Source organism: Pimephales promelas, chromosome 22 (assembly GCF_988280905.1).
Source record: "Pimephales promelas chromosome 22, fPimPro1.hap1.1, whole genome shotgun sequence".
In the NCBI taxonomy this organism is placed as follows: domain Eukaryota; kingdom Metazoa; phylum Chordata; class Actinopteri; order Cypriniformes; family Leuciscidae; genus Pimephales; species Pimephales promelas.
In genome coordinates, this window is record NC_142790.1 from 29,282,507 (window position 1) to 29,299,554 (window position 17,048).

At 41.8% G+C, this 17,048-nt stretch overlaps 1 protein-coding gene across 17 annotated transcripts in view; it reads left to right on the forward strand.

Annotated features, from left to right (window-relative positions):
• Positions 1–17,048, forward strand: part of LOC120467852 (uncharacterized) — a 41,378-nt gene that overhangs the window by 1,476 nt on the left and 22,854 nt on the right. For 5 of the 17 annotated variants that reach the window (XM_089125519.1, XM_089125503.1, XM_089125510.1 and 2 more), the window contains exons 2-40: positions 628–686; positions 821–865; positions 1,121–1,156; positions 1,247–1,285; positions 1,371–1,412; positions 1,488–1,541; positions 1,630–1,674; positions 1,761–1,808; positions 1,884–1,940; positions 2,029–2,073; positions 2,163–2,198; positions 2,290–2,334; positions 2,424–2,480; positions 2,566–2,607; positions 2,673–2,717; positions 2,796–2,831; positions 2,913–2,951; positions 3,226–3,303; positions 3,528–3,638; positions 3,711–3,821; positions 3,907–4,017; positions 5,765–5,866; positions 5,951–6,061; positions 6,590–6,700; positions 6,917–7,027; positions 7,127–7,234; positions 8,877–8,987; positions 9,884–9,994; positions 10,075–10,185; positions 10,620–10,718; positions 10,792–10,902; positions 11,809–11,910; positions 13,287–13,397; positions 13,476–13,580; positions 13,669–13,779; positions 14,607–14,717; positions 15,589–15,699; positions 15,928–16,029; positions 16,112–16,222. In XM_089125519.1, the coding sequence (XP_088981645.1) occupies positions 630–686; positions 821–865; positions 1,121–1,156; positions 1,247–1,285; positions 1,371–1,412; positions 1,488–1,541; positions 1,630–1,674; positions 1,761–1,808; positions 1,884–1,940; positions 2,029–2,073; positions 2,163–2,198; positions 2,290–2,334; positions 2,424–2,480; positions 2,566–2,607; positions 2,673–2,717; positions 2,796–2,831; positions 2,913–2,951; positions 3,226–3,303; positions 3,528–3,638; positions 3,711–3,821; positions 3,907–4,017; positions 5,765–5,866; positions 5,951–6,061; positions 6,590–6,700; positions 6,917–7,027; positions 7,127–7,234; positions 8,877–8,987; positions 9,884–9,994; positions 10,075–10,185; positions 10,620–10,718; positions 10,792–10,902; positions 11,809–11,910; positions 13,287–13,397; positions 13,476–13,580; positions 13,669–13,779; positions 14,607–14,717; positions 15,589–15,699; positions 15,928–16,029; positions 16,112–16,222 (3,129 nt within the window). In that variant the 5' untranslated portion in view covers positions 628–629. The remainder of the gene's footprint in view (positions 1–627; positions 687–820; positions 866–1,120; positions 1,157–1,246; positions 1,286–1,370; positions 1,413–1,487; positions 1,542–1,629; positions 1,675–1,760; positions 1,809–1,883; positions 1,941–2,028; positions 2,074–2,162; positions 2,199–2,289; positions 2,335–2,423; positions 2,481–2,565; positions 2,608–2,672; positions 2,718–2,795; positions 2,832–2,912; positions 2,952–3,225; positions 3,304–3,527; positions 3,639–3,710; positions 3,822–3,906; positions 4,018–5,764; positions 5,867–5,950; positions 6,062–6,589; positions 6,701–6,916; positions 7,028–7,126; positions 7,235–8,876; positions 8,988–9,883; positions 9,995–10,074; positions 10,186–10,619; positions 10,719–10,791; positions 10,903–11,808; positions 11,911–13,286; positions 13,398–13,475; positions 13,581–13,668; positions 13,780–14,606; positions 14,718–15,588; positions 15,700–15,927; positions 16,030–16,111; positions 16,223–17,048) is intronic. The other 12 variants (XM_089125506.1, XM_089125507.1, XM_089125508.1 and 9 more) reach the window with 12 other exon arrangements.

Genomic DNA, 17,048 nt, shown 5'->3' on the forward strand with positions numbered 1-17,048 from the left:
TTAGTGAGTGAGTTAGTTAGTTAGTGAGTGACTGGGTGAGTGAGAGAGTCAGTTAGTGAGTGAGTTAGTGAGTGAGTTAGTTAGTTAGTGAGTGACTGGGTGAGTTAGTGAGTGAGTGAGTGAGTGAGTTAGTGAGTGAGTTGGTGAGTGACTGGGTGAGTGAGAGAGTCAGTTAGTGAGTGAGTTAGTGAGTGAGTTAGTTAGTTAGTGAGTGACTGGGTGAGTGAGTGAGTGAGTGAGTGAGTGAGTTAGTGAGTGAGTTGGTGAGTGAGTGGGTGTGTGCATGAGTGAGTTAGATTCCACCGTCAGGTTTCAGGCACTAGTTTGAGTGGTTGTGAATCAGTTTCAGTGCTGGTTTACCGAGGCCACACACACACACACACACACACACTACACACACACTACACACACACTGTGAGTACCAGTCCTAGCGAAGGTTAGTGTGACGCGGGTCGGTATCGCTGGACATTCCTTCCGTGAGCGGCACTTTCTGATAAAGCCTGAGTGTTTCTAAAAGTGGAGGCGTCTCTGATAGAGTCGTCCAGTACAGAAGCTCCTCAGACGGTGTGTGTGTGTTTTTCAGTCGCTCTGCTCGGCCACGAATGTGTGTGTGAATCTGTGTTTCAGTCATGAGTGGCGCTGGAGAAGACGGTGGGCAGAGAGACGGAGCTGAAGGTGTGTGTGAGGTGAGACGGAGCTGAAGGTGTGTGTGAGGTGAGAGACGGAGCTGAAGGTGTGTGTGTGAGGTGAGAGACGTTGACCGCAGGATCTCTGTGACCCTGACCTTCACACCACGCGTGTGTGTGTGTGTGTTCCACAGGGTTCTCCCGGTGCCGGTTCTGATGGGATCCCAGCGGCCCGCGAGGTGAGTGTGACTGAATCTCGGGAGCAGAAACGCCACTGATTCTCCACTGGTCTCTGTTGTTCGGTATTTGCTTTGTCATGTTAAACTCAGATATACAGACACACACTTCATGTTCCCTCAAAAATATCATATCAATCTTTCAGAATCAGCATGTGAGTGTGTGTTTAAGCTCTCAAACACATTCTGTATTAATGCAACTCAACTGTTAATAGTGATTATTATTATTATAATTAATTTGAATGGTTTCATATCCAGCTGGAGGCGACAGACGTCACAGACGATCAGATAAAGGTACTGGTTTATTGTGTTTTATGTTATTATATTAACACTTTATGTTTTTATTATGTTCATTAATTAATTTGGTTGTATCTGCTGCTGGAGGCGACAGACGTCACAGACGCTCAGACGGAGACAATAATGGTCTGTTTTATTATGTTTTATGTATTGAATACACTTTATTTATTATTATAATTAATTTGAATGGATTTATATGAATGGTTTGAAGGCGACAGAGAATCAGTCAGACGCCACAGACGCTCAGATGAAGGTACTGATGTTTTAAATAAACATTATTTAATATTTTATTAATTATCAAATATAATTAATTTGGTTTTATCTGCAGCTGGAGGCGACAGAGAGTCAGACAGAGGACACAGTCACTCAGGAGATATTAACGGTCTGTTTTATGGATTAAATAGACATTTTTTAAATTCAATTTTTTTTATTAATTTTCATTATTATTAATTTAATGGTTTCATATCCAGCTGGAGGCGACAGACGTCACAATCACTCAGACGGAGACATTAATGGTCTGTTTTATTATGTGTTCTGAATAAAATAAACATGTTTTTATTTATTATTTATTATTATATTATTATTTGTATATTGTCTGCAGCTGGAGGCATCAGAGAATCAGTCAGATGACACAGACGCTCAGATGAAGGTACTCATGTTTTAAATAAACATTATTTATTATTTTATTAATTATCAAATATAATTAATTTGGTTGTATCTGCAGCTGGAGGCGACAGAGAGTCAGACAGACGTCACAGTCACTCAGACGGAGATATTAACGGTCTGTTTTATGGATTAAATAGGCATTATTTAAATTCAATTTTTAAATTAATTTTCATTATTATTAATATGAATGGTTTCATATCCAGCTGGAGGCGACAGACGTCACAGACACTCAGACGGAGACATTAACGGTCTGTTTTATGGATTAAATAGGCATTATTTAATATTATTATTTAGTTTATTCATTTTCATCATTATTAATTTAATGGTTTATATCCAGCTGGAGGCGACAGACATCACAGACACTCAGATGAAGGTACTGATCGTCTACTTTAGCATGTTTTATATCTTAAATTAACACTATATGTTTTTATTATATTAATAAATGAATTTGGTTGTATCTGCAGCTGGAGGCGACAGACGTCACAGACGCTCAGACGGAGACATTAATGGTCTGTTTTATTATGTGTTCTGTATAAAATAAACATGTTTTTATTTATTAATAATTATTATAATATTATTATTTTTACATTGTCTGCAGCTGGAGGTGACAGAGAGTCAGACAGACGACTCAGACGCTCAGAAGGAGACATTAATGGTCTGTTTTATTATTTTTTATGTATTGAATACACTTTATTTATTATTATAATTAATTTGAATGGTTTTATATGAATGGTTTGAAGGCGACAGAGAATCAGTCAGACGACACAGACGCTCAGATGAAGGTACTGATGTTTTAAATAAACATTATGTATTCTTTTATTAATTATTAAATATAATTAATCTGCAGCTGGAGGCGACAGACGTCACAGACACTCAGACAGAGACACCAATGGTCTGTTTTAATATGTTTTATGTATTGAATACACTTTAATTATTATTATTTTAACTAATTTGAATGGTTTATATCCAGCTGGAGGCAACAAGCGTCACAAACACTCAGATGAAGGTACTGATCGTCTACTTTATATTATTAATTAATTTGTATTTTATTAACTATCAAATATAATTAATTTGGTTTTATTTGCAGCCGGAGGCGACAGAGAGTCAGACAGAGGCTCTGATGAAGGTACTGACGGTCTCTTTAATGTTTTATGTATCAAATAAACATTTATTATTATGAATTTGAGTGTTTTTATATGCAGCCAGAGGCGACAGGAGCTGTTTTATTATGTTTTATGAATGAGGCGTTCACACTGTTAGCAGATGTGCTGTTTCCTGTAGAAAGTGCGTCACAGCAGGAATCGTGAGCTTCGTGGATCTTAAAATTTCACCAAGATTAGGCTAATGTGAACCTGTGAATAATGTGAAGTTTGAGATGAAGTGTGTTTGTGCTTTAACAGAAGCTGGTGAACAGCTCGCGTGTTCCTGAAACACTAGAGACTCAGCGTGCTGGAGACGCCACACACCTGTGCAGTGAGGTGAGACAGGTGATCACATGACCGCCAGCACCAGCGCTCCTGTGACCTTTAAACCATTGAGGTCTGAAATCAGCAGAATAAAGTCACTGATGTTTTTCCTCAGTGTTTCTGTCTCTTTTTCCAGCACAAACATCTAAACAATGAACAATGACTGAATATATTAAGCCTCGTTTACTTTGGTTAGTTTATGTTTGTGGTTTCCTGGTGTTTCCTCTGCTGGTCAGATGCAGTACCGCGAGGAAGCACTCGGAGATCTGCGTTTGAGTCTGTATTCTCTGATGCCCGACACGCGTGACACGGAGTTCGCTAGAGAGATGACGGAGCTGCAGAGTGAGGTACACACACATACACCCGCACGCAGTCACACACACACACACACACACACTGATGATGATGATGATTGACAGGTGAGATACCGAGCCGACGGGAGGAAGAAGCTGTCCTCTAGTCTGTTCTCTCAGCTGCCCGACACGATGGACACGCAACACGCCAAACACATGACGGATCTGCAGAGCCACGTAACACACACTCATCACGCGTGTTCACCTGTCCGCTGTCATGTGACTGGCTGCACTCTCACACTCCTCTGTGTGTGTCTGGCAGAATAAATACAAGGAAGCTGATAGAAAAGACGTTTCCACGTGTCTCTACACACACCTGGAAGAAACACTGGAGACAAAACATGCTAAAGAGGCGTACCAGCTACAGAGCCAGGTACACACACACACACACACATGCATGTAGATACACATGTACACACCACAGAGATGTTCACAAGTCATTTTTTGGAAGTCAAAGTCAAGTCTCAAGTCTTTGAGGGCCAAGCTCAAGTCAAGTCTCAAGTCTTAAATTATTAGGCATTATCTAATTAAATATGTGCGAATTTGCATATATTTAAAAAAAACCCCGAAATGAGTAGGCCTTGCCTATTAGATAAAGCCAGGTTTAAAATCATTGTGTTCACATAATAGATGGGGGAAAATGGATATCTACTTTTGTTATCCTGTAATCAGATAGCCTTAAATAGATTTTCGCCATGTTATATAAATCAATCTAGGAATAATATATTTACAAATCCATCTGTAATAGTCTTCATAATAAAGCCAACCTGAGAAATCTACAGACGCAAAGTCAATGGAGACGGTTGGATTGTTTCCCCCGCTGTGGGCGTGGCCTAAATACGCTTTGTCTCATGCACAGTATGAGAAAGGGCGGGGGACATGCAGCTTATCATACGCTTCCCCAACGTATGCGCCAGTAAAAGAAAATAGAAATACATTAAAATGAATTTTAATGAATTTAAAAAGCAATAATTGCATGAAAACAAGTTGTTGACGAGTCTTTTGGGTCGAGTCGCGAGTCAAGTCTGAAGTCAGCTGTTTGTGCGACTCGAGTCCCCATCTCTGTCCACAACACACACAACCTTGAGGCGGATGGGCTACAACAGTAGAAGACCCCACCGGGTACCACTCATCTCCACTACAAATAGGAAAAAGAGGCGACATTTGCAAGAGCTCACACAAACTGGACAGTTGAAGACTGGAAAAATGTTGCCTGGTCTGATGAGTCTCCATTTCTGTTGATGGTAGAGTCAGAATTTGGCGTAAACAGAATGAGAACATGGATCATCATGCCTTGTTCCCACTGTGCAGGCTGGTGGTGGTGGTGTAATGGTGTGGGGGATGTTTTCTTGGCACACTTTAGGCCCTTTAGTGCCAATCGGGCATCGTTTAAATGCCACGGCCTACCTGAGCATTGTTTCTGACCATGTCCATCCCTTTATGGCCACCATGTCCCCATCTTCTGATGGCTACTTCCAGCAGGATAATGACCATGTCACAAAGCTCCAATCATTTCAAAATGGTTTCTTGAACATGTCAATGAGTTGACTGTACCAATATGGCCGCCACAGTCACCAGATCTCAACCCAATAGAGCATCTTTGGGATGTGGAGGAATGGGAGCTTCGATCCCACAAATCTCCATCAACTGCAAGATGCTATCCTATCAATATGGGCCGACATTTCTAAAGAATGCTTGTTGAATCAATGCCACGTAGAATTAAGGCAGTTCTGAAGGAGAAAGTCAAACATAGTATTAGTATGGTGTTCCTAATAATCCTTTAGGTGAGTGAATAAAGTTATTGTCCAGATAAAGTTACACAGTTCGCAGGGTTTAATGGTGCTCATGTGTGGCAGAATCAGATTTCCCATCATTCTCTGTGGCAGCACATGATCACACTGATCAAAAGTTGAGTTTGAGGCCTCTCTGTGTGCAGTCGAGCTCTCCTTCCATGAAATGCGAAATACCTCTAGTTTAATTTTCTTCCAATTGCGCTCCGTTTTTCTGGCTGCTTTCTTTAGGCCCCGAGTGTACTCGTTGTACCAGGTGATTTATGAGGACAGACAGACGTCAGGCTCTCTGTTCTCAGTGTGTGTGTGTGTGTGTGTGTGTTGCTCCAGGTGATGTACAAGGACAGACAGACGTCAGACTCTCTCTTCTCTACGCTGCCCGAGACGCCGGAGATGCAGTTCGCCAGAGAGATCACAGAGACCATCAGCGAGGTGAAGCAGACGAGATGAAGGATCAGAGCAGGTTACACTGACCGGTGAAGTGTGTGACGTCTGTGTGTGTGTGTGTGTGTGCAGAATAAGTACCGGGAGCAGAGCCGGAAGAGCATCAGCTGCTGCGTTTACTCTCAGCTTCCTGAAACTGCAGAGACTCAATTCAGCAGAAGCATCTCTGAGCTGCAGAGTCAGGTATACCACCATCACCATCAGGGTTGGGTATCGTTTGAATTTGAACGATTCTGATTCCGATTCCGATTCCTTGTTTCGATTCCGGTTCCTAATGATTCTCGATTTCGATTCTTTTAAGACGCAGGGTCAAAAAAGTTTAGCTAACCTTGCTAACCAACGGCCTTTCTGAAGGAAATAATCCTTCTGTCACTCAAATTTTGCATTTTGCCGAGATTTCGTTAATTTTTAGAAAAGTGAAGCCACACTTTGGATCGCCGACGTAAGCTACTCATGTTCGACTCGCGTGGTTATGCCAACACTTCCGGTAGACGCTTCTTCGTTGGTGTTGTTCAGCGGTTTCTTCTTCCGCTCGGCGGACTGTGAATATCGAAACTAGGAATTGAAATTTTAACTTTTGAACGATTCCGGGAAAAAAACGAAAAGTTAGTCCCATTTCCAATCGATACTCGATTCTTGATACCCAAACCTAATCACCATCATCGTCATCATCAGGAGGAGGAGGATGAAATGGTGTGTGTGTGTGTGCAGGTGAAGTATAAGGCTGACGCTCAGCAGCAGATGAGCAGATCTCTGTACCATCAGCTCGCAGAAACTCCAGAAACTCGACACGCTCGAGACGCCGCTCAGATCCAGAGCCAGGTGACGTGCTCTTCCTCATCTTCATCATCTTACCGTGTTCTGCTTTTCCTCACACGCGTGTGGCTGTGGCCCAATCAGAGGCCGAGTTATAATCCAAGGGTTAAAGCATGGATCTGAGTTATGGATCTGACGCATGTATTCCTGCTCTTCACGGCTACATTATGTGATCACGTGACTCGTCTTGTGATCATGTGACTGTGTTTGTTGTGTGATCAGCTGCAGTACCAGCAGGGCCGGGCGTCAGTGACGGGCAGTAATCTGTTCTCCCTGATGGCAGAGACGCCGCAGAATGAGTTCGTGAAGCAGCAGATGGAGCTGCAGAGTGAGGTATGACCTCTGTGACCTCTGTAGATTCAGTCTTTACACAGAAACAGACACTCAGAATGTTGTGTCTGGGGTATCTTTCACTCTTCATGTGTGTTTCAGCTGAAGTATAAAGCTGACCTGAAGGAAAACTCCTGTAATCTGTACTCACTGATGCCGGAGACGCTGGAGACACAGTTCAGCAAACACACCGCAGACCTACAGAGCAACGTACGACACACACACACACACACACACACACACTTCAACAATACGAGATTTAGTTACAGAGCCACGTACGACACACTCCAACAATACAGTCTTAAGGCGGCGTCACTCTGGCAGTTGAAATCAGCTCCGATGCGGCTACGAAACAACCGGAAGTCATTCATTTCCTATGGAGATTCGCAGGCCGCATGCGAATGGGTCCGAAACGGGTCCGACCGAGTGCGGTGCGAAGAAAATCGTGTCCGTTGGTCATCCGGATGCGTTCAAAAATTTGAACTCGTGCGAAAAGCTACGGACCGTTCCTATCCGACAATTCCAGCGGAAGTTGAGCGTTGCTATTAGAGCCAGACCGATATATCGGCAGACCGATATTATTGGCCGATATTAGGCATTTTTCAAACTATCGGTATCGGCAGTTATAATGGCTGATAAATGAATATTTCAAAAATAACATAAAAACAGACGAAACACGCTTGAACCATGTCATGAGTGTTGGAGTTGTATAGTTTGTCCACCAGAGGGCGCTCTACACCGTTCCTGTTGGCAACACTCGTTGAGTTGGTCACGAGACATACATTGCTTGAATAACAATTAAAAGAACATCCCCATCAGTTCTCTAAACTCAAATAAGCATGACAAAATTTGTGACTAATCATCTCCAGTTTAAATAAATAAAATATCAGCCGATATATCGGAATATCGGATTTTAAAACCCAAAAATATTTGTATCGTATTAGAGCCAGACCGATATATCGGTAGACCGATATTATCGGCCGATATTAGGCATTTTCCAAACTATCGGTATCAGCAGTTATAATGGCCGATAATGAATATTTCAACAATAAAATTAAAATGGACGAAACACGCTTGAACCATGTCATGAGTGTTGGAGTTGTGTAGTTTGTCCACCAGAGGGCACTCTACACGTTCCTGTTGGCAACACTTGTTGAGTTGGTCACGATACATACATTGCTTGAATAACAATTTAAAAAATATCCTCATCAGTTCTCTAAACTCAAATAAGCATGACAAAATTTGTGACTATCATGTCCAGTTTAAAATAAATAAACAAAATATCGGCTGATATATCGGATTTTATAACGCAAAAATATTTGTATCTGTATCGGCCTTCAAAATCCTTTATCGGTCGGGCTCTAGTTGCTTTATCGGTCGGGCTCAACTTACTGATAAACAAACCTGAATTATTAACTTTTAATAAAATAAAATATGATTTTATAAGGATAAGTTGTCATGTCATTTTTTTATTTTCATGACTTTCTAACGTTTATAAGGGCAGTTAATACAATTAAATTGAAGGTAGAAGGTAGACATTGAACTATTGAACACTATATCACATTTTTTAGCCGACCTGACATGTCAACGTCCTCAGCAACTTTCCTCACGCAGCATAACCCTCATCAGAGAGATCATACAGAATCAAACTTTAATCTCTCCGCCATTTTTGTTCTACCCGCGTCCGACGCTTTTCACTGTGTAGTACGACGTCCGTTAGGAACGTATTGCGTATTACGGAGCTGATTTCAACTGCCAGTGTGAAGGTGGCTTCACAATCATTTCTGCTAGTCAACATCAAGACACGCATGACTGATCCGCTGTGTGTGTGTGTGTGTGTGTGTGTGTGCAGGTGAAGTATAAGGCTGACGCTCAGCAGCAGATGAGCAGATCTCTGTACCATCAGCTCGCAGAAACTCCAGAAACTCGACACGCTCGAGACGCCGCTCAGATCCAGAGCCAGGTGACGAGTTCTTCCTCATCTTCATCATCATCAGATCTGAGCACGTGTTCTGCTCTTCCTCACACGCGTGTGGCTGTACACTCTTAGAAAAAAGGGTTCTATATCTGTAGCATAGGGTTCTTTACTCAACTCCAAAGGACATTTAATGCTAAAAAAGGTTCAATAATGACAAGAAAGAACATTTTTGGCACAAAGGTTCTTTAAAGGCTATAGGCTTTATGTCGAGCGTCACGTGACCAAACCGGAAAACAGGTCTCATCATCGCATCCACTTGTCAGAGTGTTAACGGCCGTAAGAACTGACTACGATATCTATGGATTTTTAAGGTAATCAGATAACCTACCTAGTTCACTTTGTTATTGGTGTTTTATTTCATTTAAATATTTAAACGTTACTGTGAAGAAGAAAAAATATAAAACGTTTAACTATCAATCTGCACATGTGAGGGACATTGGTTATGCAAATCTTTGCTCACTCCTTTTAAGTTATCTTGAGTAAAACCGCAAAAAAATCACGAAGCACATACAAAAGACCTGGACCGGAAGCGATGCGACCTGTTTTACAGAATGCGGAAGTATTCTTCATTCATTCATATATTACATTATTCTGCAACATTTTGTAGTTGTTATTAAATTATTGTTTATTAAACTGTTGTAGTAACTTAATATCACATTTTAGTCATGCAGATTTTTGGAGGAGAAAAACTGAAATGGCACTCTTCGTGTGATATTGATTAATTACATTTTTTAACCACCATATCTTGAATTTTGTGCTCATTCACATGGAATGCATTTTAGGGGTTCCAAATACGTAGCGCTTTAGAACCTTTTATGGTTCTATATAGAACCTTTTCTTCTAAGAGTGTGGCGTGAGCTTCTTCTCCACTTCTTCATCAGGTGGCGTATAAAGGCATCAGAAAGGGCGATTTCTCGGGCTCCTCGTTCACTGCGGTCCCAGACTCGGCAGAGATGAAGTGTGTCCAGCAGATCTCACACACACTCAGTGAGGTGAAGCTCCATCTTAGATCTCACACACACTCAGATCTCACACACACTCAGATCTCACACACACACTCTGTGTGTTTCAGAGCGAGTACCGTGAGGAGGGCAGGAGGAGTCTCTCGTCGAGTGTTTACTCTCAGCTGTCCGAGACTCCGGAGACGCAGTTCGTCAGATCCGTGTCAGATCTGCAGAGCGAGGCGAGGAGAAACACCAAAACCACACTCACTCAATTCTGCCATTGTCAAGCTTGATAAAAAAACGAATATTTATAACATTTTTTTTAAATCAATCAATTAAATAAAATAAAATTTTAATTTCAATGAAAATGCAAAATTTAAATGAAATAAAACTAAATAAATACGAACAAATTCAAACTTTAAATGATTAAAATAATAATGAAATACATCGTAAACATGTCAAATTAAAATAAATAATAATAATTTTAAAATTGAATCTAAATTAATTAAATATAAACCTGTAAAATTAAACTAAAACAAAATAAAACCCTTTTTTATGTGACCATTAACTGGAGAACATGTGAAAGTTAACACGTTAATATCAACTCAAAATCTCAGTACGGCTTGGACTGATTAAGAGCGTGTGTGTGTGTGTGTGTGTGTGTTTCCTTTAGGTGAAATATAAGCAGCAGGTGACCGACTCGCTGTACGCCACGCTGCCCGAGACGCTGGACACGCAACACGCTAAACACGCCACTGACATCATCAGTGAGGTAGTGTGACGCTGCAAGCACGCGTGTGAAACTCGCTGTACAAACACTAGAAGAGCTGGTCGTTTGTGTTCAGGTGAAGTACCGGGAGGACGGCAGAGGGAGTTTATCGAGTCCGCTCTTCACTCGCCTGACGCAGACGCTACAGACGGAGACGGCTCGAGACATCGCAGACGCGCAGAGCCAGGTGACGTCAAGCGCACTCAATACACTATAGAGCTGGTAAGTCCCGCCCATCCGTAAAACTCCAAGTGGACCTCTAGGTTGAAAAAGTGTCAATGCAAGTGAATGAGAGAAAATAATTATTTTCTGATCCCGTTTGAATTGTGCCATGAATGTAACATATGTTGTCTGTGAATTTTGTAACGAGTTTGACAGTATATTGTATGATTCTTTGGCTAGCAGTTGTGGAATAGACATAACGAGAAAGACTACACGTCGCATATGTGACGTCGCCGCATAACACATTTTCCCTCCTCAAATCACGGTTTTCACCACGCTCAACTAGTTTGTCCTCGCCCTGGAAGAAGGCGGTGAAGTGCACCAAAGACACAGGCATGTTTAGCGGGATCCGTGTGCTAGTGGGGGATGATGTACATCAAACACGTCGAAAGAGTTGTAGTCCACAAAGTGCTCTCACACAAAGTCTAACCGTATGAAAATTCTAGCATTCCTTACACGAAACATTATATAAAAAATTCACAGACAACATATGTTACATTCATCGCAAAATTCAAACGGGATTAGAAAATAATTATTTTCTCTCATTCACTTGCATTGACGATTTTTCAACCTAAAGGTCCAGAGGGGTTAGCGGAAGGGGCGGGACTTACCAGCTCTATAGTGCCAAAAGTATTGGGACACCCCTCTGAATCATTGAGTTCAGGTGTTCCAGTCACTTCCATGGTCAGTGGCCATAGTTGTATAAAATCAAGCACTAGGCATGCAGACGCTTCTACAAATCCTGACTGCATTGCCAAGTGTAAAGTTTGCTGGAGGGGGGATTAAAGTGTGGGGTTGTTTGGTGGAGGGGGGGTTATGTTGACCATGATTTGAACGTTGATTATGATGTGTGAATGTGTGTGTTCTGCAGGTCAAATATAAGCAGAAGGACGATCAGCCCAGTCTTTATTCACTCTTACCTCAGACCGCAGACACACTGTTAGCCAGTCACATGACCGACATCCAGAGCCAGGTAACACTCTTAAACACAGGGCTATGACATCACTATTACATCACCATAGCATCACTATGGCCACATCCACACAAAGCCAGAGCACCCCCCCCCCCCAACCACCTTGCGCTGTATACAATAATAAAAGGGTCAGTTGCTTCTTCTTTTTTTTTACCAAGGACTTTATTGAATAATATAAATGGCCTGGCACAAATTATGGAATGTCTTAAAGGAGAACTCCGGCGCAAAATGAACCTTTGGTCTAATTACACATTGTTACCTATTCAACCGTTATCTGAGATTTGTTTTCATGATTGCCGAATGTCAATAGTTTTATCTAAAACAGTTTAGCCTATAACGCTAGTATAACGCTAGTATAACGCTAGTATATAGGGCATAGAGTAATGATGACAAATAAAAATCGCTTGTTATTACCACTAACAAGGCTCAAAATAGCCCCACAGTAACACGATAGCATAATAAGGATCCCTACATTCAAACCGAAGCATTGAGAACTTTGTTAGTGTCCATACAGTTTAATAAGAAGATATTTTATACACACAGTCAACTTCGCAAATACAGGAAGAAGCCATCTTTGAAAAATAGTCTCTACCAGTCGATCTACGAACTTCGATCCAAGTCCTCTGAACTGAGCAGAATCTCATATGGTCCGTTATTTCCGGAAAAAACACAAACACAAACCGTTTTCTTCCCTTCAATATGTACACGTAGCCTACTGTTCACGCTCACCTTATCACCTTATTCACATCTCAGCAGCGCACTCGGATCATCGTTCTTAGATCGACTGGTAGAGACTATTTTTCAAAGATGGCTTCTTCCTGTATTCGCGAAGTTGACTGTGTGTATAAAATATCTTCTTATTAAACTGTATGGACACTGACAAAGTTCTCAATGCTTCGGTTTGAATGTAGGGACCCTTATTATATTAGTGTGGGGCTATTTTGAGCCTTGTTACTGGTAATAACAAGCGATTTTTATTTGTCATTACTCTATGCCCTATATACTAGCGTTATACTAGCGTTATAGGCTAAACTGTTTTAGATAAAACTATTTACATTCGGCAATCATGAAAACAAATCTCTAATAACGGTTGAATAGGTAACAATGTGTAATTCTCCTTTAATCAGACCACAGACAAGCATCATAGCATAAAAAAAGAAAATATAAATAACTAAAAAAAATGTATTTTTTTTTACGTGTACAGCGTCTCCGCGTTTAGATTCAAAACCTGCGTTTTCTTCTCATATTGTTGTCATTCTTTCTTTTGAGTTGGAATGAAACTTGATGCAGTTGTTTTGCCCACAGGTCACATGACTGAAATGATGAATCGCTAATATTTTTCCCTAAAGTGCAGCTGATCATGTTTGTGTTTTCAGCTTCAGTACCAGCATGACGGGAAGAAGGAGTCCGAGAGTAACTTATACAGCCTGATGCCACACACGCTGGAGACCGAACACGCTAAACACGCCGGCCAGCTGCAGAGTCACGTATGTGTCCGCAGCAGATCACCTGATCAGATCATGAGTGTGTCTGAACATGTGATGAGGAAGTGTGTGTGTGTGCAGGTGAAATATAAAGAGCAGAGCCGAACGGATGCGTGTCTTTACGCTCTTCTGCCCGAGACTCAAGACACGCGACACGCTAAACACGCGTCAGAGCTGCGCAGTGAGGTTTGTACCGCATGGGTCACATGTCTCTCACACACACACACACACACACACACACACACGTGATCATGAACATCTGTGTTTCTCTCAGCTGAAGTACAGAGAGGACGGGAAGAAGGATCAGGCCTCATCGCTGTTCTCTCAGACGATCGACACTGCAGAGACTCGACGGCTCCGAGAGATCAGCGCACTGCAGAGTCAGGTGTGTGTGTGTGTGTGTGCAGGCGCTGGTCCTTCATCAGATCTGGAGTCCTTCCAGTTTCTCCAGATATTCTAGGTATTATCAGAGAATGTCTAATTGAAGAGAATCGGCACTGGCTGGTTACTTCCGGGTTGTGGACTGGCTGCAGTAACGCGTCTCTGTCCATGCGGGGGCGCTCACGGTCGAGTGCAGAATGAATGGGAGTCAATGGGGTTTCACCCCCAGAAATCCACTTTTCTCAGGATGTAATTTTTTGTCAAGTAATTTGAAAGTTGCATTCAAAAGGGAGGGCTAAGATAATACACTCAGCTGAAAATTGCATTTTTAAGTTCACTTATCTGTTCTAAAAATCCGTTCAAAACTGTGATGACATCACACAATAGCAGAATGCTAGCGTGATCCGGCCAACAACGGCCTAACCTGTAAGAAATCAAAAGGTCATAAGTACTCGTTCATTCCACTTTTGGCCTATAATCTATATTGAACTTGCGGAATCAGCAATAAAATCGATGTTGATTTAACGACAAGCAGGTGAAAGAGACACATTTAGCTGTTTAGCCCCATAGACTCCCATTCATTCTGCTCTCGCTCATGATCACCCCCAGTGGAATTATAATGGAACTGCAACCAAGATGATACACAACGGGGTTAATAGGAAGTGCCAAGCTCTCCGTTAGACGGGCTCTGGTATTATCAGCCGGCCGGAGTTTAGAGATCGCAATAGACGTGAAGGACTATAATGCGTTAAGAGCTCGCTCAAGTACTGGAGCTAAACCATTTAGTGTGACATGTTAGAGTGTGTGTGTGTGTGTGTGTGTGTGTTTCAGGTTCAGTATAAGGCTGAAGGACAGAAGCTCAAGAGCTCCAGTCTTTATTCTCAGATGCCAGAGACCCCAGAGACGCAGTTCGTGAAGACGGTCACTGAACTCCAGAGCGACGTGAGTGTCTGAGTGTGTGTGTGTGTGCGCTGACCAGTGGTGGAGGAAGTACTGAATCTCAGTACTTAAGTAAAAGTACAAATAACCAGATAAATATTTACTTTAGTAAAAGTAGAAGTAACACAATGACAACCATACTTAAGTAAAAAGTAAAAAGTACCTGATTTTAAATGTACTTTAAGTATTAAAAGTAAAAGTACTTGCATAACAATTGATTCTCTTAATGACTATTTTCTATTCATTTAAATTTAATTAATTCAACCTAATACTCGTATAATAATGTTCAATAATGATGGAAAAAAAATGTCCTAATTTCTGAAACAAGCTTGCAATTAGGCAATATAAACATGCTTATCCTTACTAACTTATGCGATTAATTTATGGTGTAATTCTGAACCTCTTGGCTTGCCATAATCCTAACCAAACGTATCTGATATTACACACGGCGTGTTTCCTATGCACGTAAAAACACATTTTCGGGTATAAATTGTACGATAAACACACTGCGTGCGAGACGCATTTAGTTGATGTATCTATGGCAACCAAACGTCACTGGTGAGACAAACGTGCAACGGACGGACGGTCAGATTACGGTTTGGCCGGGGAAAAACTGATCAGAAAATGTAACAGAAGTTGTAGAAATTTAGTGGAGTAGAAAGTAGAATAATTGCTTTAAAATGTAGCAAAGTAAAAGTAAAAAGTATGCACTATTTATTCTACTTAAGTATAGTACAGATACGTGAAAAATGTACTTCAGTAAAGTAACAAAGTATTTGTACTTCGTTACATTCCACCACTGGCGCTGACTTCACACGACCTGATTGTGTGTGTGTGTGTGTGTGTGTGTGTGTGTGTGTGTGTGTGTGTGCAGGTGAAGTATAAGGCTGACGCTCAGCAGCAGATGAGCAGATCTCTGTACCATCAGCTCGCAGAAACTCCAGAAACTCGACACGCTCGAGACGCCGCTCAGATCCAGAGCCAGGTGACGTGCTCTTCCTCATCTTCATCATCAATCTAATCAAACACAAAAAACAGCAAACATACACAAATACACACTGCCGTACAAAAGTTTTGGATGAGGAGAGAGACTTCCCGATCCCCAAACGTCTGACTGGGAGTGTAGTTGAAAGCAGTCGGCAGTTTTTTGTATCTACAGCGCAAACACACACAGAGGTCAGAGGTGAGCACGAGTGATGTGTGTGTGTTCCAGCTGAAGTATAAGGAGAAGGACAACTCGTCGTCTCTTTTCTCTCTCCTGCCGGAGACTCCAGAGACGCGGGCGGCCAGACAGCAGACGCAGGCCTGCAGCAAGGTGTGGCTCATCTTACCCCCGCACTCCTTCAGTCATGTGACCGTGGGTCAGAGGGTTATCAGCAGGTTATTTTCACACACAGGTCCGATATAAAGAGGACGGGAAGAGGGAGGGATCGCCGTGTCTGTACTCACTGATGCCCGAGACGCTGGAGACACAGTTCGCCAAACAGCAGAGTGAACTACAGAGCCAGGTAACGATCACACTTGTTTGTGTGTGTGTGTGTGTTGTAGAATCAGTACCGCAGAGAGACTCTCAGGAGGATCTGTCTCAGTTGCTGTGTGTGAGATGATGTTGATGTGTGTGTGTCATGTTAAAGGGTTAGTTCACCCAAAAATGAAAATTCTGTCAGTATTTACTCACCCTCATGTTGTTCCAACCCCGTAAGACCTTCGTTCATCTTTGAAACTCAAATTAAGATATTTAAGATATTAAGATCGCTCCTGCATACTAGTCCATAGGCTTCTTGAGGGAAAAAGTCATTAAAGACATCGTTAAAATAGTCCAAGTGACTATTTTTAGTTTATCAAACGACGAGAACACTTTTGTAACAAAAAAACAAAAATAAAGACTTTATTTCAACTATTGGTTTATTTCTCCCTCTGCGCGAGTCAGGTTACTAGTTTAATAGCGTAAGCTTCTGTTATTGTACGTCACACGCATCACACACACATGACCAGCGTCGGCCAATAGTGAGCCTACGTGTGACGTAGCTTTACGCAATCACACTACGTTAACTGACTACAGGCCCATGGAGAATTGAAATTGAAATAAAGTCGTTATTTTTGTTTGTTTTGGCGCACAAAAAGTGTTCTCGTCGTTTGATAAAGTTAAGATTGAGCCACTTTAGTCACTTGGACTATTTTAACGATGTCTTTAATGACTTTTCGAGTCATTCCCTCAAGAAGCCTATGGACTAGTATGCAGGAGCGATCTTAATATCTTAAATATCTTAATTTGTGTTGCGAAGATGAACGACGGTCTTACGGGGTTGGACCAACATGAGGGCGAGTAAATAC